The following is a 21,333-nucleotide window of genomic DNA, read 5'->3' as shown; positions in this document are numbered from 1 at the left end:
GTTGTTGTTTTTATCTCTTGAACTCTTAAGTAGGGAAATAGTCACACTTTTAATCTGGTTGACAACCACGCTTTTTTTCTCGGTCATTGCATTGTTTTCTGTCATCATTACAACTCACTTGCCCATTTAATATCAGCCACAAAACGAATGTGTACTGATGTGTTTTTTCCTGAAAATTGTCATTCAGATCAATTCATGAAAGAAAAATGTCTTCATTGGTTTAATAACTTCCTTACTCTCATATAAAATTGAAAGACTCTTAGACATCCATATATATCATGTTACATTTTATAAGTTTCTTTATGGGTTTGTATTTGACACTGAAAGACTACCTTTTCTCTAAAAATAAGCCTTGGTGATATAACCTACTTTTACAGCCGTGAAACAAAATGTAGGTTGCTCCATATAAAAGTACCTGTTAAGAATAAAGCCCCTGCACTTCATGACTAACCCATTAAAGGGAAAGTAATCTTTACCCGCGGACTTAGCGCATACATGTGACGGGAAGGTGTACTGTTGCCAAGTGTGTCACTTTCACCCAGTGTCTTTAAAAGTTTTCTCACTCCTTCAACTTTTCCACTGCTTGCTAACCATAAAGTTTAATGTGTTTTCTTTGGATTTTCAGACCAACCAGTATGAGTTGAAAAATATAATTCATGCTTTTCAATCTTTTTATTGAAATTTCAATGTTAAATCCATCATTAAAAACAGCACGTTTCAGATCTACTAACACATGACCTTCCATATAAACCCACAAACGGAGTGCATTAGTCAAGAGGGCCAAGGTAACAACAGGAGAGGCTGCAGAGATGCACAGGTTGAGTGTCCACAGCTATTTATTATTCACTTCACAAAACTGGTGTAGTGGCTAGAAGACAGTTAATACAAAAAGCCCCCTTAAGAAATCCCTTTTGCGGTTCGCCCAGTGAGATGCGATGCTTAGTAATCATGTGAAAAAATGTTTTCTAGTCAGATGAGACCAAAATCAAGCTTTATTGGCCAACTTGTAAAGTCAGTAAAGGGAAGAATAACTTTGCAATCACTCCTGAACAGCAAGAGACGACTGCTGCAGTATTGCTATTCTACACATCCACCTGAACACATTATTCACACAATAAAATATAAAAACAACATCATGCTGCAGGGATTCTTTTCTTTGGTTGAGCTAGAGCTATAGATGCCTGACAATACTGGAAGACAACCAGTTAGAAGCTGCAAAGGACTTGAAACTGGAGCGGAGATTGTTAGAAAACTTGCATTTTATTTGGTTTCTTTGAACTTATCATGGTCTTGTTTGCTCTGATAAACATTTCTGGCTAGTCTGGTAGAGATATTACTATTACTTATTTGAAAAGTGTCCAATGCTGGAGGTTCTACTTTGGGACAGTTACTAATTTTAGACTTTCTTAACATAGATGCATTGAACAGACCCCGGGTAACAAGAAAAACTGGACCTGGCAAGAATGGAGCCAACAATAAGAACACTGCACTGATGAAGATTGTAGAACTCAACACAACTTTTAGCATTATTGTTAAAGTGGTTACTAATTACATTGCTTCCTCTTGCATATTGGTCTTGCTTACAAGAAGATAACAATGCTTAGACATCTTGGTCTCTAGTGGAAGTTTTTTTTTGTTGTTGTTGTAATATTCCAGCAGTCATGCCTTGTCTGCAGTATAGTCACTCTTACCATGCAGCCAGAGATACAATGGAATGGTTTTTATCAATGCAATGTAAGACTAAACATTACAATGGCTTGGATCTAATTTCAACTGCTCTCGGATCCATCCAGCCTGACTAAACTTAACTTATTTTCTCAAGAAGCGTGGGGAAAACCTTTGTTTTGGTTTGCAAAGCTGCTGGAGACTTGGTGCTGCAGAAAGAGGTGATTCTATAAAGCATCAATTCAGGGTTTGTGAATCTGAATGCATACAAAAACTATGGTTAACTTTATGGTTCTCTATCACAGAAAATCCCAGTATTATATTTTGAAGTTTGTGGCTGTAATGTTGCAATATCTAAAAGCAAAAACATAAATAAATAAATAAATAAATAAATAAATAAATAAATAAATAATAAATAAATAAATAAATAAATAAATAAATAAATAAATAAATAAATAATCAAATATGAGTGTTTCTGCATGGTACTGTTTGAGTTTATTTATTTATTTATTTATTTATTTTAATTTCTGGTTACTTATAAGTATTTCTCCTTTTTTTCCACTTTAGACATTACTTCCAAGGAAGATGAGTTATACTACATAATGGTTGGACACTTCAGACGCTCCTGAAGCCTGGAGTGACCGCTGCCCGGGTTGAGCATGGAGCAGGAGCTGAGTATGGGTCTGTCTCTTTGGGCTATTGTGGCCATTGTTTGTAACTCCGTAGTGGGCCTGCTCATCCTCATCCTCTTTGTGGTGCTCTACAAAGCCTGCAAGGTGCCTTCACATCAAGACAAAATGCCAGTTTTTGCTGTCAGACTGGATCAGACAAGGGCAGAGGAGAAGTACATGCTGACTGCAGCCTGACCGAGGCCCTGAAATATGAACTTGATACAAGGATAAACGTCAAGCTAGGATGGTAGAGGTGGAGAAGCCTCCCCAAGCTTTTCTGTTTCCTCTCTCTCCATTTGCGCTACAAAACCGGGTACAATGCACCGCCATCATCCCCATCTTGTCTGTACCATTCGGGGGAGCTCAGAGTAAGCTAACTGAGTTAAGATTCGAGGCAAGACCAACAGCAACAACAACAGGCAAGGCCCAAATCCTCTTATCTCTGCTGTGCGTCGCTGGGACTGTCCATCTGTCAGTCAGTTTGGCTCGCTCCACACAAGCAGATCGCCATCTCCTCCTCCTCTACGCCAGTCTTTTTCATCTCGTCACGCAGGACGGCGGCGAGGATGTGGAGGCGAAACTGCGAAAGTGCAATGAAGTGGAATAGAGGAGATGGGGTTGATAGGGCTGGCTGGTTGAAAAGCAATGACATTTTTTTGAGAGTGAACGTTAAAAATGTGACTCCCCAGTCAGTTTTGCTGTTTATTTTAGCTGCACCGCTAATGATGGAAGCAACAGAGCAGCAAATGCACAACAGGTAGAGACCCACGGCTTAAAGTGGGAGACAGGGAGCACAGAGACGTTGCTGCAGGTTGTCTCTGATCCACGACAGATGGAGATAAAGTTTGGTTTATATTTTGGAGGAAAGGAGATCAAATTCAGGGGAAGAATTGGAAATAGGACACTTTGATGTTTTGTTGATGGAAAAAGGAGCTCGAGGGCCCTGTTTGACAGTCTCTCCCTGATCCAACCCCCAGTGGATTAAAATCCTCTGCAGAAGTGCAACTTACAACACCGTTTCTTTTGTTCTTCCTCCTTTTTCCTCCTCAGCTGTGCCTTCCTCCTTTTTCCTCCTCAGCTCCGATGAAGGCAGAGGAATATTCTTACAGACAGGCATCATCAGTGTTGACTGGAATAAAACTCACTTTTACATGAAAATATTATTTCTGTTGTAACAAGCCTCCTGAGAAACACCCAGCATTTACAGTAGAGTATTTGTTTACCTTGTAAAACAGGTGTTGTGTTGATACATCAAAGGCCTCAGTCGAGATATGCGAAACGTAACCTCACATAAACTTTCATGGATGGGGAAATGAATGTGAAACTTATACGGGATGGGTAGTAGCAAGATTTGTTCAAATTATTAACAATACTGAAACCATTCTGGTAACATTTAGAACTCACTTTCCAAATGCTTTGTATGAAAGCATCTGATCTTTCCCAAGAACATTAATTACTTTTTTAATCTGCTGGTGAATCAAAAGTTCAAAGCCATACTACTTGTCAGCTTGCAATACTGTACATATTTTTTTTTATTTTTAGTTTTACGTGAATGAATAAAGGTAAAATAAAAGAAAAGAGTCTTTTGGTTTTTTTGCATGTCTTTATATTTGTCTTTATTGATTGTAAGTTACTGACACCATCTGCATCTGGTGTCATAGCTTCATTTTTCAGTGTTATAGAAAGTTGTTGCCCCCTTACTGACACTCTGACATATTAATAACTATTCAAAATGCACTGTTGATGATTTCTCTTATTAGGCAACAAACTCAAATAACAGTGTGGTTTCCTTATCTGGGAACACCAGCCATCAAGCCATGTTTGAATTGACTAAACTTCTTCTAAACACAACTTTACAAATTTCAGCCACGCCTCTATGAACTTTAATTTGTGTGTATTTTGGAGGCATTACGCAGATGTGTGTTGGAACTTTGTCTTGCAACAATAACAGGCATGGCTGCACTTGCATTCATCAACTGATGGTCTGATATTGTATTTCTTTTTTTGTTGTTTTCTTGAATGCATGGCTCTGTTAATGACAGCAGTCTGAAAATTTAAATATAGATTTAGATTAAGATGTTTTTATGTGGACTTTTATCCTCGGACTGATGACCAGAAGTTTGTTCTCTGAACGTTTCCCTTGAATGACATTTTTGTCAGTTCTGTTTCTTTTTCTGGAACAAAGATCTCTGAGCTTAAGGAGTCACCTAGATTTTGTCCTGAGTTATTTTGTGACCTTGTGGATTTCAAAAGTGTGCGCTCATGGACTCATTTTGGTAGAGCAGCTTGTCCTGGTAGGATTCTCCACTGCTCCATGTTTCTGAAGAGATTAATATGATTAATCACAATTAATTAATTTCACAAGGGGATGGACACTTTTTCACATAGGCTCAGTTAGATTTAGATTTATTTTCTTTAAAAAAATTAATTTGGTAGTCTCATATTAACTTTGTTTAACATAAAAAAAATTAAGATTGATCTAAAGGATTCAAATGTGACAAAAAAAATAGAAAACTTCTGGATTGGCAGACACTTTATTCACCGTTCAATATGTTGCCTTTAAAGTCTTTGCCCTTTGGATGAACAATGGGGTCTGAACTAAAATAAAAGCTGACCTCATGCTGCCTCCTGCACTGAGATAATCAATGTTCAACACACTGCTTGGAACCGTGACCCACTTCCTGTTGTTAATCAAGCAGAAACCCATAATCCTTATCTTGTAACCACAACCCAGAGTCGTTCTAATGGTTTTGCGAATATAAATGGCTTATATCTTCTTACTGACAATTAACATCATCCTACAGATGGCGCAATAATTTAATTCAGCGTGTGTCCAAATATAATAACAGGAAATTTGAAAGATATCTGTGCCCATGGGCATTCAACAATAATAGTTGATTGTTGTAGGCACTTTGAATTTCATATCATCATTTGCTCTTCTGCTTTAGGTTTGCTTAGTCAAGAGAGATTTTTGAATATGGTGTTGATTTAGACAAAAACACCCAGTTGATATACAAACATTCCTATAGTCAAATAAGTCAAATCATGCAGATATATATACATATATTCCAGTTAGAATTCAACCAGTTACAAATTAATTCAATTTATTAAGCCAATTAGTTGATTGCATCCAGTTACTGAAGTTGTGGGATTTCTTCCATCTAGCGACAGTGAACAGTTGAATTATTTATATTGCAGCTGTTTAGGATATTTTTTTGCGTTTTGATAAAGGGCGATACACTGAATCAATCAGAGAAAGATGCATTTGTCTTTAGATATTTTATTTAAAAAAATTGTCTCAGTGTGTGAGACAAATTGTGAGAGAAGGAAAAGTGAAACTTAACACATACAATTCTCCTTTTAAATCTTTTTAGTCACGTACACAGTGCCTTCCACCCAGCTCTCTCCTGTAGGGAGTTTCTTCTCTCGGTTTCTTCCGTCTCTGGATAATTTGTACCTCTGTCCCTAAATCAAACTCGATTCAAAGGAGTTTCAGTGGAAAGGAGGAGAAAAACATCTCTGAAACCCCCGTTACCAGTACATTCTTCCCTGTAAATAAAGCCAAGGTTTTATTTTCTAAGACACAGCTCACAAAGCGGCAACAATATGAGGAAAAACGTATTTTTAATGAGAATAAGCCTACGTCAGAGTGAAGGAAAATCTGCCAACTGGGCATCTGAGTTTATCTTGAAAAGTTCACACAACCAGAACAGATTTGTTTTTGGTAGTTACACCAGTTATCATGTAACATGGTTACTTACTGCTACTGTCAGTACTAGAACATTTTAAAAAAGCTGAGTGGAGTACAGTCTTGTGTGAAACAGGTTGGGTTGGGACTTCTTGTGGTTTACCTTTTTTAGTTAAATTACTATTTTAATCTTCTTCAATTATATAAAAACCAGTGTTTTCAAACCTTTAAATCTGAGCATTCTTAATTATTTTCAGATAGTGAAACTGCAACATTTATGACCAGAATAAGACATTGAATCAATAAAAGATATTATTGCAGAAATTTGGGTTTAATTAAAAAAAAGTGTATTTCAAACCTGCTCAAAAGTTAGTTTCAAAAGGTATTTTTAATTAGACAAGCAGGCAAAATGTGTATATTCTGATAATAAATGCATTTAATATAAGGAGAAAAGAGTAAAATGTAAGAATTTTCTTTTCTCACATGAGGCTTGTGTGTGTGATGTGTGAAAAAACATTGTGCTTTGTTTCACCTTGTTAAAGATGTAAGTCATGGGCTCTCTGTGGATGTATTCATAATATCTTTCATCTCTATACACACAATTCTTCCACAAAATATGGACGAGCCATCCAATCGTAAGTTATTTCCTTATATTCCACAAGGTGGCGCTACATGTTGAAAAATCAGATAAAATGCATACTTTAACATTTTTCACCTTATGTTGTTTGACATCTGTTGCTCTTCTGAAATATGCAAATCAAAGCTAATCTTTATAACTTACTCTAGATTTATCCTAGGTTTCATCAGAAGATTAAAAATGACCAGAGATTCACAGGGATGAATGTGGGAAGGAAAATGTGGGGGTAAAAACTCTTTGCCGTCCAGCATATGCTGGATTTTTTCTGGTAGGCCTTCCAGATGGAGAGAATTACACACACCTCCAATTTGCACATGCAGGTTGCTGGTTAGCCAAGTGAAATTGTGAGTTTTTTGTGTTACAGTTCCAATGCAACATGTTTTTGTCACAACGTCAAAAAGAACCATGGCACTATATGTAGCAATAAGCGGAAGAGGAGGAGAAAGAAAAAAACAAAATTCCAGATTCATCAGGCTTATTTTACTCTTAAAATAACTGATATAAGACATTTTTTCTGGCTTCAGAGCCTTACTGCACGCAGTTCAAAGTAATATGTAAAAAAAAAAAAATCCAAACATGTTGGATTTTGGGTACTTGATTCCTTCTGATTGTTCGCATTGAGATTTGCTAACAAAGTGTTGTTACAACAACATGATCTGATCTGCATCTTTATATGTATCCTCAAACACAGTAAGGCTAAAACTAATGGTGGATATGCAGAAACCACTTACATGCACATCTTTAACATACTTAACAAAAGTCCACAGTTGTGATAAAACCATTGCAGATTGCATACCGATGGCAACGGTACTGATTTAAAATAAAGACCTGCGTCATGTTTGTTCACAGCAATTACATTGCATTAGCTGTGCCTCCGGCGAACCTGCATTTGAGAAAACAAAGAATGTGATACCATAATGTATTATCACACTGTTTTACGTGTGTGATAAACAGGGTTTATAGCTCAGACTGGGTGAAACAGATGGTGTGAGCTTTTCCTGGGTTGTTCATTGGAAACTGCTCATCAGACAGGCAGCTGCACAGCTGACTGTCTGCTTGTCTTTTATTTATCTTCTTGACAGTCACTCTCTTGATCTTCGTCTCTTTGGCAGCCTTTCTCTGTTTCTCTGTTCCCAGCTACCGCCCAGCAGAGCCAAATTCATGGAAACCGGCCACCGCCGATTCAGAGATGTTATCGGCCGGAAGGGAGATGTGAAGGTCAGCGCATGCAGTGCAGGAACTACTGCATTCTCCTATTATTCAAATAAAATCTTCTATAAACAATGAAAACAGTTGTTATGAGCATGTAAACCAGTGTGGTATCTGCCCTCCTAACTACTATCTTTCGATAGATCTATCCATGGACATTACGTGATCATTTGTAAGAAATAAATTATGGCTTTTGGAATCCGTCATACTTGCTCTGATTGTTGTTGGGAACTGTTGTTAGATTAATGAACTGAATTGCATTCAGTTGTGAGCTGCAAATTCTCCCTGTATCCCTGTGGCATTTGATATGGAAGCATATCCCTACGTTCAGCATGATGTTATATAATGAAAGGGACATTACAAAGAGATTACTAATAGATGTACGAGGAGACAGTAATCTAAAACTCAACCCTCACTGCTGCCGGTTGCATAACACACATCAGGCTCAACATCTGTCATCAGCACTGTTAGTCTCTGCCACTGTGTGACTGTGGCGGTGTGTTTTAATGTGATCACCAGAGGATCAGATGCCAATATTTGTTTTTTGAACCCCAGAAATGGAACTGATTGCTTTATTTTTTATGTCTTATGTAATATACGATTAATATATGATTGTTATTTATTGTCTCCTAATGACACATCTCAGGTGCGTTTGGCTTGAATAGGCTACCTTGAAAAGCTATTCATACCCATTGAACTTTTAAATATTTTCTTGTGTTACAAACACATATTTTTGTATGTTATTTGGAATTAATTATTGACCATAAAAAAACAGTGGCGTTTTAATAGCTGGAACGAAAATCAATTATGGTGTGAACAATTTTACAAAAAAAAAACTTTGAAAAAAAATGTGATGTAACTTTATATTTACTCTCTTTAAGTCAAAACTTGGATCATCTTTTGGTGCATCGCAGCAGAAAGTCTTCCAAGGTATTTCTGCAATTTTGCGCAACAAGTGATTACCATTTCTTTGATTTTTGAACAGCAAAGTCTTGCCACAGTTTCTCTCTTGGATATAAGTTTGAACTCTGGAATAGTCTTAAACAAAAACTGGCTTTAATGCAAACAATTTCAATGTTGCTTAGACTGTATGTTTAAGGTGTTTTGCCTGCTGGAAGGTGAGCCTCCACTCCAGATATAATGAAGTCAGTCAAATTTTCTTTCAGGACTGTTCTGCATTTAGTGCTTTTCATATTTCCTGCCTGTATGCAGATGTCATGAGGTTGTATGTATGTCTTGTGTGAACGCAGAACCTTTATTCACATGTCCGATGGCTCCCTGACATAGAATGTAGGAGACCCCAAACAGAATTTATGGTTTTCCTTTTTGCCAGAGTTTCATGATGATTTGGTTTGGACTAATAATTGCTGTTTTTTTTTTATCAATGCTCGTTTTACCTGGCCTATTTATGTGAATGTGTATGTTTTCAGTTTTCATTTGTGTCATTCTCTATGATTCTATTTGTTTTCTGCTGTTCTCTAACGAGCCTCTGAGGCCTTCTTGATTGATACTGAAAATAAATTACACACAGCTGTACAATTATTCGCTTTACACATTATGTTTCCCAAAAATTGCAAAAATCCTGAATTCCTTCCTCTTTGCGATCATATCCCAGTAAAAATCCCAGTGAAAGACACCGAAAGCTATGATAGCAAGGTCAAAATATGTGGAACGATTCAGGAGGCATGAATGCATTTGCATTTCTCATGTGGGTATCTACATTTCTTTCTTAAGTGTGTGAAAATTGAATCGGAATGCTCTAATCTCTTCTAGCAGGAAAAAATAAATAAAAAATCCGCAATGGCACAAACCCAAGCACCCATCCAATAAATGTGTTTTGACAGCAATTCTGTTTTAACATTGAAATAACTGTAATTTACTATGAATGACCATTTTGTCTGCAGAGGTCTAATTATAGCATATAATAAGCTTGAGTAAAAGGGTGATGGGAAAAGCATCAGCATGCAAAACATGGTGAAATCATGGGGACATGGTGAGTGTGTGAATGTGACAGACTAGCAGGAGAATGCGAAAACTACACCCGTTTTGGTTTGCAAATTCACATTTCCATTATTTCACTAAATTCCACATGATTTGCCTGAGTTTCACATTTGTCAAACATACAAAACTTGACACAAAAGCATATAAGATAGTCAGATCTAATGCAACGAGGAGCTGCTAGAACTTAGGCTTCGGGCTGATTGGATTTAGCAGGCTGAAATGCAGAGACCCGCTCGACCCTGCCGTACATTTTTTTTTTTTTTTTGAAATTCAACTTGTACGCCACCTGCAGACCCTGTCTTCCACAGTGTAATACTGCCACCTGCTGGTTCAATTGGAGACTGCAGGCGTTGACTGCTGCAGCGCCAGGATCCTGGTGCTGTGGAGCATGCTGCTGCTGCTCTCTGCTGGTGTTTCTGGGTTGGGAAGACATGAAGTCAGAAGAGTCAGTGTGAAAATTGACCCAGGGATACGTTTTTGGTTCGACTGACACATTTCACAAGAGAAGGATTCAGATTGTCTATTTGAATTATAAAGCAAAAAAAAAAAAAAAAAAATACTAAAGCAAAATGAAATTCACAGTGTTTACTTTTGTCTTAATATGTGACAGTTAAGGTGTCTTGCTAATGAAATCATACCTCTTGAACCCTTTTGCGCTGCTTTGTTAAAACCGTAAATATCAATGTAAAAAAAAAAAAAGACCCAAACAAACTAGTGTGTAATAAGCAAAGAGGATTATTGCTTTCCTTGCCTGACCTTTTGGATGACGATTTAAACAGTAACCTGTGAATGTTTGGGCTATAGTTTCGTAATTTAACCCTGCTTCAAACTTTACAACTTTATCCCTCACCTGTCTAATGTTCTCCTTTGTTTTCACACTGTGTTTTGTTGACTAATGATGACTCATTTATGCTGTGATTAAATTTCACTCAGCTGCACTCTATTTATTAGGCAATTGGTTGCAGTGGATTTTATCCAGGAGTGACAATGTAACTGGGGCCAGATAAATCTACAGCCTACAATTTAAACTGTGATGCTCTGTGTTTTTCCTACATTAAAGTTTGTGGTTGCAACTTGACAAATTAAAGAAGGAAAGGAAACTCAACATAAGGTCAGTTTATATGCAAAACCTTAGTGAAATTTGAAAAGTTTCAGTTTTCATGCTATGAAAAGCGACAAAATACCGACTTCAGTTCATCTAGGTTTTGCTTTTGGCAACTTGAAAGTGTTGGGTGTGGTGAGTATCAGGTGGGCTCATTAGTGTGGAAAGGCAGTGCAGGCATCATTTACCTCAGCTAAGGCCAGTATTCATGATTCAACAATAAGAAAGAAACTGGGACAGAATTGAATCCATGGCAAAATATCAAGGCCAAATCCACTTCTGATCAGACAGAACATTAAAGACCATCTCCAATTAGCCAAAAACAAAACACCTTCAGTATCTCATTCATAACGATTCTGTGTATGACAAAGAAAGCGTGTAACTTTTTGGAAGGTGTTCATCCTATAGTCTGAAAGTAAAACAGCATTTTAGAAAAAGAACGTCATCATATCAACAGTCAAACATCGTGGTGGTGTGTGTTGGTTTGAGGTACTTAGATGCATTAGGATTCAGATGCATTAAGATATATATATGCAGATATAGAGATATAGATATAGAGGTACAGATATACAGAGTCATTTTAACATAGATTTAACAGATTTTAACATAGATGACAGATCACTGTTGTTAACTTTGACTCTTTATTGTCTGTGTAAAATTTAAAAGTAGAAAGGAAAATCCAGTCATGTTCCCTTTCTATCCAATGTTTTTCAGCACTCACGTTCTACTAACTGAATTTATTTCTTTTTTATCACCCTAATCAGTGCAAAATTAATTTTATATATATATAAAATTATATATATATATATATATATATATATATATATATATATATATACATATATATATATATATATATATATATATATATAAAATTAATTATATATATATATATATATAAAATTAATCATATATATATATATATATATATATAAAATTAATTATATATATATATATATATATATATATATATATTATATATATATATATATATATATATATATATATATATATATATATATATATATATATATATAAAATTAATTATTTAATTTTTTTTTTGTTGTTGTTTTTTTTTTGTTTTTTTACAAGACAAACACAAATGTTGAAGCCTTTTTTTTCTTCTTCTTTCCGGAAGACCATGCCATTTTCTCAATAAGTCCTGCTTTGGGTCCACGGACCGCAGCTTGGGATACTCCTCCCCGGAAGTGGGTGGTGGAGTCGCCGTCACCACACCAGTCAGACCACCGTCGACACAGAGTCTGCTGGGATGAAGCTCGGCACCGGAGAACCACAGGCACTGATCCGGTTCTGAGGCTTGAACGCCGTCCTGGTGATCACGCGGTGAAGCGATCGGACTGTTTCAAGGAGAAGGAAGGAAAACCCGAACATCGCCAACATGATGGAGGAAATAGACAGATTCCAGGTACCCAGCGCGGTGCAGGAGGCAGAGATGCAGTCCGAGATGCAGCCTCTGGTGAGTCCCTGGGGTCTGCTTTAGGTTGCCTGGAGATAATGTCTCTGCTGTTTGTCACGTTCATGTGTTCAAATAACACACAATTAGATTAGAGGCTGTGTATCAAATGAGGCCTGTACCCAACCCATCACACACCGGGAGTGATGCTGATGGAGTTTGAGCCTCTGCAAGTTTTAACCAGGCACTATGGTACATGAATATATTTATATGTATGTAAATTAAAAGGTAGTTTTGAACACGGATGCGGCTGATGTGTTCAGAAAGAGGAATCCTTGTTCCTCTATGTCACGCAGGCACCGTCCGGTTTCCTGCGCAGCATCCGTCATGTCTGGCGTAAACAAGCATCCCGTCCTGAGTCTCTGCTGCTGCTGCTGCTGCTGCTGCTGCTGCTGCTTGTGCTTCAGCATCAGCAGCAGGTTGCTCTTTCTTCGACGCCCCTCGCTGCACTTTTGACTAGATTAAATTGGAATCGTTTGTTTGTTGGCCGCATCAAATCAAACCCCACGCCTCTTTATGTGATTCGGGGTAGTTTGCTCCAGCGGAGCGCTCTGTGGCCTGCAGCGGAGCCCCCGGATACTGCAGCCTGCAGAGCGGCCTCCACTGCCCAGCTCCAACCAGACGAGACTCTCGGCAATCTGATCTTTTCTCTGCTGGCGTCCACGGACTTTGATTAATCTACCGGGTCCCATGTGAGCTCTGAATCGGGGCTGTTCCCTCCCTGCTCTACAATACATGTTTTATTCGAACTGAATAAATAATAATAATAATATAATAATAATAATAATAATAATAATAATAATAATACAAAAGTCTTATATCTGGGGCATGCACACGGCCTCTTGCTCTCTGAAAAACTGTTGTAATTTTGTCAAGTGGTCAAAGAAAAGGTGCTTTTGTTTTGTTTTTCATTTTCATCTTTTATTATATATGTAATATTCAATGCCAATGTTTCTTTTGCTTATGTACTTTATCCATATTTTGTGTTTTTACATTAATAAATCTGATATTAAGGTGATCAGTTATTATTATTATCATCACCATCATTATCTTCATCATCATCATTATTGTTATTTTTATTAGTAGTAACAGTGTTATTATCTACAAGAATATTTTGACATCTGTCTAGTACTGAGTTTAATGATAGGTGACGGTTTATTTGTTCAATCAATTTGTTAAGATATAGCAACAATATAAACCTGCAGCCTGCAGAGCGGCCTCCACTGCCCAGCTCCAAGGTAATGTTGTCCCTGGTGACGTTTCATAACATGCTGGTCAGTAAATTTGTTAATTACATGGGAAATAGAATACAAATTATTTAGAGTTGACCCTCTGAAGGCACTTTATATAGATTGTGTTGTATTTTCCACATAACATGATGGCATTTTCCATCAACTTGTCCTTAATGTTCCTAGTTGGTTTTGGCAGCTTGTTTCTATTAAAACCTTTGTTTTACAGAAAATATGAACCCCTGTGCATGACATAGAGAAACCAGCACCATTCCTTTTTCTTTTTTTTTTTAAAGTCTATTATGTTTCCTATATTTAATTTACATCACCAAAAAGCACTTTAAATTGCTATGTGTCCTAGGATATTGTTTTTATAGTGAACAAAGAGATGTGAATAATTAATGTCAGGATCAGAATTATGCATTTGTGCTCATCTTTCTGTCTCTGGTGGGTTTTTTTTTTTTCAATCCAGGACCCGGCTTCTTCCACTGCCTCAGAGGCAGAGTCCGACACCAGAGAAGGAGAAGCTGTTACTATCAACTATAAGCCGTCACCCCTCCAGATGAAAATAGGTAAGAAATTTATGTTAATGTAGGAATCAGCAAATATGTGTAAAATGTATGATTAAAAGAGTTCAAGTTTTTCATTTAATTGTTAACCATTTAGGACTCAAGTGACTGAATATTACCATTATGGATTATTATGTCAAGCATTTATTTACCAAAATTTTTAAAACTGACAAAAATATTTAACTTAGTTTCAACACCCTGGACAGTGTCCAGTGGTAAATAGCATGTGACTAGATGCAGGAGAATGGTGGGCTGAATGTTTCTAAAAGCTTGTACAGCAACAAAACCAAAGTGAAGTCTGAACAGTGAACAAAGACACCAACAAGAGCAAAATCCACAGGTATCAACAATCAGAAGGATCTGACAACGCCTGAGAGAACATGGGAGGGAAATAAATTAGGGAGTACAATTAGTGGTGCTGCTGGGCGATATAATGAGAAGGATATCTATGTAAATATTTCTTGTAATTAGATTAGCATTTAAATAAGATATACCACAGTCTCACTGTATCACTACATTCCCAAAACTATTTAAAATAAAAATGTATAAAAGTAGCATAAGAATATCAGCTTTATGTAATATGTACATAATACACAGATAAATATGCACAATTTTGGTTAACACAATTTTGTTAAATATTAAATATGGTTTAAAAGACTTGAGCAAAAACTAACAAAGGCCACTCAGTTTGCTCTTGAAGAAAACATGCTTATTGCACATTGTGTTCATTTCTGGTTTATTAAATTGGAGCAAGAGGAGCAATAATCTCAAAGGAAAACATGACTTATAGTGGGAAGTCAAACACGTCGCTCTCATGGCGAATGTTTGCCTACATTCCCAGAACAACAGAAAGATTAATGCAGATACAAACTATACTTGGTGGTGCTGTAACTTATGTAAGTTCAAACACTTCAACTCTAACAAGCTGCTGACTAATAGATTAATTAGTTGGCCTTTCTGCTTCCATTGGCAGCCGAGAGTTAGGTGTTAAACATGACTTTAATATGATATCCCTTGATTAACAAATAGCTGTGAGTTGTTTTGTTTCATCGATTTGCAGATCCTGACTGCTGATTATTTCCAAACAGTCAACTTTTTTTGTGTAATGAATGTAATGTAATAAAGTGTAATAAACATTTTAGCTGCCCTCATCGTCCTTCCTGCCTTTTGACCCGAACAAGTCCTGGATGGAGGAAAGGTCAGCCGTAATGCTCTTTTCTTATTAATCTGTCTCGTGTGCAGAGAAACAAAGAGACCTGGCCAGGAAGGGCTCATTAAAGAACAACAACACTGTAGGTAGTCCGGTTAACCAGCAGCCCAAGAAGAACAACGTCATGGCCAGAACACGGTAAGAAAATAACGCTGCGGTTGAAGGTTCGTGGAAGAAATCAGTAAAAACACTCCTGTCTCGATTACTCCAACTATATCTGAGTATTCAAAGCTTGCTTTATGTCTGTCAGTCCATATGTCTTCAAAAATAGCTACATTGATTTTTTTGTAATGTTTCAGTCAGTAAGCAGACTTCTTCCATGATTCTGTTGTTCCTGTAGTGCAGCTGTAGCTGAGCCTCGAGGCCAGTCTTTATGACTCTCTCATCAACTCTGCTTGTCATGTTCTCACTGCTCCTCCCTAAATCCCCTTCCGGTCCCCTTTTTTTTCCACTCCACCACAGGTTGGTAGTACCCAATAAAGGTTATTCATCTTTAGACCAGAGCCCAGACGAAAAGCCCCTGGTGGCCTTAGATACCGACAGGTAAGATGACACAAACATGCTTTGTTTTTGTATGCACACTTCTGAGGATCCAGAAAAAGAACCGCTAACACGTATCTCTGTACTGCAGTGACGATGATTTCGACATGTCTAGATACTCGTCGTCTGGATATTCTTCTGCAGAGGTGAGACGGCTGCGGCGCACTCTACTTCCTTTCCACTTATTTACTATTTAATTCTCTTCCATCCCTCATTCCTTTGCCTCTGATCTTCACGGTTGTCAGGAAGGAAAGCCAGTCTTCAGGCAAGCTTATTTAAGCCCATCCTGCAAAACCATGCTAATTATGTAGGCGTCGTCTCTCACCGCAAGTGTATGATTGAACCGCAGGTGCGCATGCACAAAAAAAAAAAGTGTTTGAAGCATAAAGCAAGATGTAAATGTCATGAAATGCTTTTTCCTCAGTTTCTGCACATTTTGTTTTTAAAGGAATGTGCAGCTTGCATTACAAGGAGAACATGTTCATTTCTCAGAGGAATCCTAAATGTGATCCCTTTACAGCAGTTTCCCATCTGGGTGCTGATATATTTACACTGACTTGTCGCTGTGTGAATAAAAGACTCGAGTACAAACATTGTGACCCAGTGTTGATACTCAATTTCTATTGTAACGCTCAAAGAATGAGTGATAATAAAGATCTGGGAGAAACTTACCGTATGAACACGAAGAATCACACCAGGGCTTTAGTTGTCGTGATCAAGACAAAGATCCAAGCAGCGATGCCTGCAGCCATCTGTGAGAGCGCCATGGTTACCACTGTTACGTTTTACTAGAGTAATTCATAAGAACGGAGGGTCTTAGCTTTTCAACGTCGTTCTAGCTTCAGTAGTCAAAAGATCAATGACTTTTGAGAAAATGAGAGTGTTTCAAAGCAGAAATATCCACTTGGTTGAGTCTCTTCTTCATAAAGGGTTTTACTTAATATGTTCTTTTTCACAGTGGGTGAACTGTGGGGGTTTAAAGTCATCTTTCAAACAACCTCACATTAGCAAATCTGTTTTCCACACAGATATTGAATGTTGTGCTGAAAGTTTGACTAAATATGTGTAGAAATGAGATCCAGATTAGACTCTGATCTAATGTTTATTTATTCTTGGATTTATGCTTGGATTAACTGCAGCATAACAACCAGATTTTGCAACACTGTCCTCACTCTGATCATTTTGGAAAATTTAAGAAGGCTCAGATGCTTGGATTTTTGTTTTTACTAATGTCTAAAAAGTGAAAGTGTCAACCCTAACCCTAAGGGCCAAAGTAGAAAGAGTTTAACCGTCTCTCTGATGAAACGTAGCAATTAGTTGCCTATTTTAATGTTTGTGTTGTGGCGAAAAAGTTTAAAAGACTTTTTGTTTTACAGATTATTACTAATCGTTAGCTCCCTTATGTCACCCATCGTATGAAGCTTTCTGAAGCCGTTCTTTAGTGACACAATCTCCTTCTTAAAGTTGTTCAGTCACTCAGCAAAAAATGCTTTTAAAAATGAGGAAATATACATTTGTACCTTGACCAGACCTCAATTACATTAACTATATTTGATCTGTATATCAAAAAAAATGTTGGTTTTATACATCCTTTGTATAATATTGGAATGCATTTGTATATAACCCACATTGGGTAAAAAAAAAAAACATGCCACCTTCTCCAGAATTTTTTAATAATGAAGTCAAACAAGTAGATTTTTTTGTATTGTTATGTATTCAACCAAACATTTTTTTTTTCAAAAATACAAACCTGACATCAAAATCAGGTTTTTGATGTCTTTTTGTAAACATCATCCATGTGATTATCTTTTCTGTACCTGCACCTGCTCTGATCTCCAATAACATAAAACTCAATTTCCCACATTTTATTTTGAACATGTTCTGTTTATGACCTATATGTAAAGGATCTAAAACAACATCTAGACGCAATCTCAGATTTTAAGATTATAATATTATATGCCGTGCATACAGCTGAACTTCTGTAATTTTACTTTTGAAGAGGTTTTCTTTGTGTGTGGTGAAAACAACAACACTCCTCTTTGTCTCTGAAGGGGTCCAGTTCTTTACTGACTCATCTGCTCCTCTCTCTTCTCAGCAAATCAATCAGGATCTGAACATCCAGCTGCTGAAAGACGGCTACCGCCTCGACGAGATCCCAGACGACGAGGACCTGGATCTGATCCCACCCAAATCAGTCAACCCGACCTGCATGTGCTGCCAGGCGACCTCCTCCACGACCTGCCAAATCCAGTAACCCACCTCTCCCCCAAAACCGCTGGCCCCTTCATCCCTCACAAACTTAAACCCGCTGTCTTCATCCGCTCTGAGTTTACTTCGCCACCAGAGTGGCAAAATGTGAAGCATTTGTAGAATATTGTCATGACAGTAAAGTGCTATGATGATTAGGTAAATAATCACACTAACAAATAAAAACTTTGGTACAAAATCTTGAACACAGAGGAAAGTATATGTAAGGGTAAAAGCAGTAAAGTGATGGATTCCTCCTATGGCAGGAGACACACTTCTGTTTAAGAGTCCCCTCCCGTTGGCGGACGTAATGTGACCCTGATATTAGTTTACAGACACGAAAAGGTCAGCTGCTGCTGTGAAGTGGTTTCCATTTCCCTGACTGGTAACAAACACGATCATAATTGCTGACTCAACTGTTCTGCTCTGGTTTGCCTTGTTTTAATATATTTTTTTCCTTTTATTTTAATGTATTAACTGAGATCAGCGCGCCTGTATCTGGTAACGAGAAATATGGGATGTGGTCTTTTGAATTCCCCTGGTACTGTATCCTTTTACTGTACAAGGTTGCTATGTAGCAAGGGTCAGATCTTTGAACACTTAAACACTGCGACATTTCTGCTTTCTCTGCGACGCTGGAGTGAAATGTTAAACCACAAAGTTGATAGATGAATGTGTAAACATGAATGACTGTAGTACAAACTGCATGAAGGCCACCAGAGTGCAAAGTAGGAAGGAATTTTTAAAAGCACGTAGCTTTTGCAAATTTAATTTTCTGTTGTGTAGTCACCTGCTGCTGTTGTGGCACAAGCTTGATTTTTGAATTTCTTTCAATTTGCACTTTTTATTTGAGATTTTATGAGTTCATATCACTCTTTCCTGCACCACAAGTGAATGTGACGTACCTAAAATTATCTGTTTTTGTTTATTGCTCTGTTTTCTACTGTGCCTTGCAAGATTATTTACGCCTCTTGGACTTGAGCACATTTTGTTGTCAGACGTAACTGTGCTTTATTGGAATTTAATGTAAAGCACCAACACAAAGTAGATCATAATTGTGAAGGAGAAGGAAAAGCACACATGGTTTTCATAATTTCTGACAGATAATAATGTGAAGAATGTGGTATACATACAGTAATAGGAATACAGTAATATTTCTACAATTACAGCTGGAAATCTTCTACTTTATGTCTAGCAGCTGTCCTATCAACTGATTCTCGCATTTGAGCCATGTATCCTTGCAACTCCTCTTGATGTACCAAGGGACTTGATGCCTGTCCCTTTAAATAAATCTGTTGTTGTCCAATCTGTCAATTTAGATCTACAGATGGTAAATGGCAAAAACTTCTTTTCTTACCAAACCTTGCTGTAAACAAATTTATCCCTGACTGTTTCCGACCTTCTTTGGCTTTCAAGATACTAATGACACTAATGTTGTTTTAGCAAACCACTGAAGTTTTCAGAGCGGTACTATGCACGCAGGTGGATACCATATACTCTTTGCACCGGTTTTTATTAAAGTTCAAGCAACTATTTTAAGAAACATGTATTATTTTCCCTCCATTTCACAAACATAACACTTTGTATGGATCTACCACATTGAAATCCAGTGATATATGCTGATGTTCATGGTTCTAATTTTATAAAAAAAAAAAAAAGTAAACATGCAGCATAAATACTTTTGCAAGGTACGCTATGAATGCCAAAGGAATAAAAGTCCAGATAGATTTTCCGTACTTGGTTTGTTGGGTTAGAGCTTCTCGTTTTTCTCCCATGTCACAGAGTGTGGCAAACGCGAGACGCTGATAATCAATAAGGAAAACATAGGTCCAGTTTAAAAGGACGCTCCCTGTTCTCTCACGCATGCATGCATCCATCCAAACCTACAATCCCAGAACATTAGGCGAAACAACTTCATACTTTCCTTCGACTTATAGGGTAGAAACCATTTTGTTATCCCAACATCAAGGACGTCACCAACTTGGAGCACCAGAATCCCTCATTTACAACCCACTCCCTTCTCTGATTCAGTTGTTTAATGCAATTAGATTATGCCTTAAGGACAGAGAGGCTTAAAAAGCTGTGGGTATATTTATTGCCGTTATCTTTGGTTTATTTGAGGAAGGAAGATATTTTTAACATGTTGATTTTTTCTTGAGTTTCCTCTTTTTTAAATGACTTTTATGTATTGTAAACAGTTCCATTACAGTATTTACCAATGTTATTGTCATGTGCAGTGTATGAAGGTGATTAATAAACAAAAAGCAAATGAAAAACTGTCTGCTCGGAGTCGTAGTTTGACCAGCTCTCTTAGCTCATGAGTATAAATGTGTGTACGATAAGGACAAAATGAGTGACAGCTAAATATTTAAAAGGAAATAAAAAGCTATTTTAATGATAAAGTTGAGGATTAATTATTACACAGTGGTGTGTATTGCAATAGCATGAGGTTTGGATTGACAGTTCCTGATTACAGAAAGGCACCAGCATCTAATCACAGTTATCTTAATGCGACAAAAGAAAAACAGGAATTCACTCAGCAAACATATGTAATGTGTGGAAACAAATATAAAAATTAAGCTAAGGAAAGTAGTGATTTAATAAGACCTCTCACTTTGTTAGTAGTAATATTATAAAAGATAACCAGACAAGCAAAAAGAAACACATGCTACATGATGGAATACAATCGCTCTCAACAAAGTAGTAATGAACGCAGTCCTCAAAGTGCTACGATGAACAATAACAATGAAAAAAATTATATTTTTGAGGATTTTGGAAAATGTTGTGCTTCCATGTCACCACATGGGGGGAGGGGGTGTGATTTTATCAGACAAGACCAAAACATGACATTATTCGCTTACAAAACACAATTTACACACAAAATAATGTAAAGTTTTCAATGTACAGCCACTGGCACAGTTGGTATTGGAGAGAGTCACTGATCTGTTGATCGGTAAAGTGTTTCTGAGAAAATGCAACATGAAGAATATGAAACGAGTCCATTCAGGGGGTCATCTCCCCCAACCTTCCCAGAGATTATGACGCCAACATTCTCCTATGCTACAAAGGCACACACTTCCACTGAACACAA

The 21,333-nt window shown here is 37.2% G+C and overlaps 1 protein-coding gene across 1 annotated transcript; it reads left to right on the top strand.

Annotated features, from left to right (window-relative positions):
• The first annotated feature begins 7,267 nt into the window (after nt 1–7,267).
• Nucleotides 7,268–19,925, top strand: fam219ab (family with sequence similarity 219 member Ab). The gene is made up of 7 exons (XM_055049283.1): nt 7,268–7,879; nt 12,112–12,450; nt 14,149–14,248; nt 15,488–15,593; nt 15,918–15,998; nt 16,087–16,141; nt 18,091–19,925. Exons 2-7 carry the CDS (start codon nt 12,373–12,375, stop codon nt 18,247–18,249), a joined length of 579 nt encoding a protein of 192 aa, XP_054905258.1. The 5' UTR covers nt 7,268–7,879; nt 12,112–12,372; the 3' UTR covers nt 18,250–19,925.
• The last annotated feature ends 1,408 nt before the right edge of the window (nt 19,926–21,333 follow it).

Source organism: Poeciliopsis prolifica, unplaced genomic scaffold (assembly GCF_027474105.1).
Source record: "Poeciliopsis prolifica strain line A6 unplaced genomic scaffold, Auburn_PproV2 SCAFFOLD028, whole genome shotgun sequence".
Taxonomy (NCBI): Eukaryota; Metazoa; Chordata; class Actinopteri; order Cyprinodontiformes; family Poeciliidae; genus Poeciliopsis; species Poeciliopsis prolifica.
The sequence above is the reverse complement of the archived record's forward strand: the minus strand, read 5'-3'. Positions and strand labels throughout refer to the sequence as shown.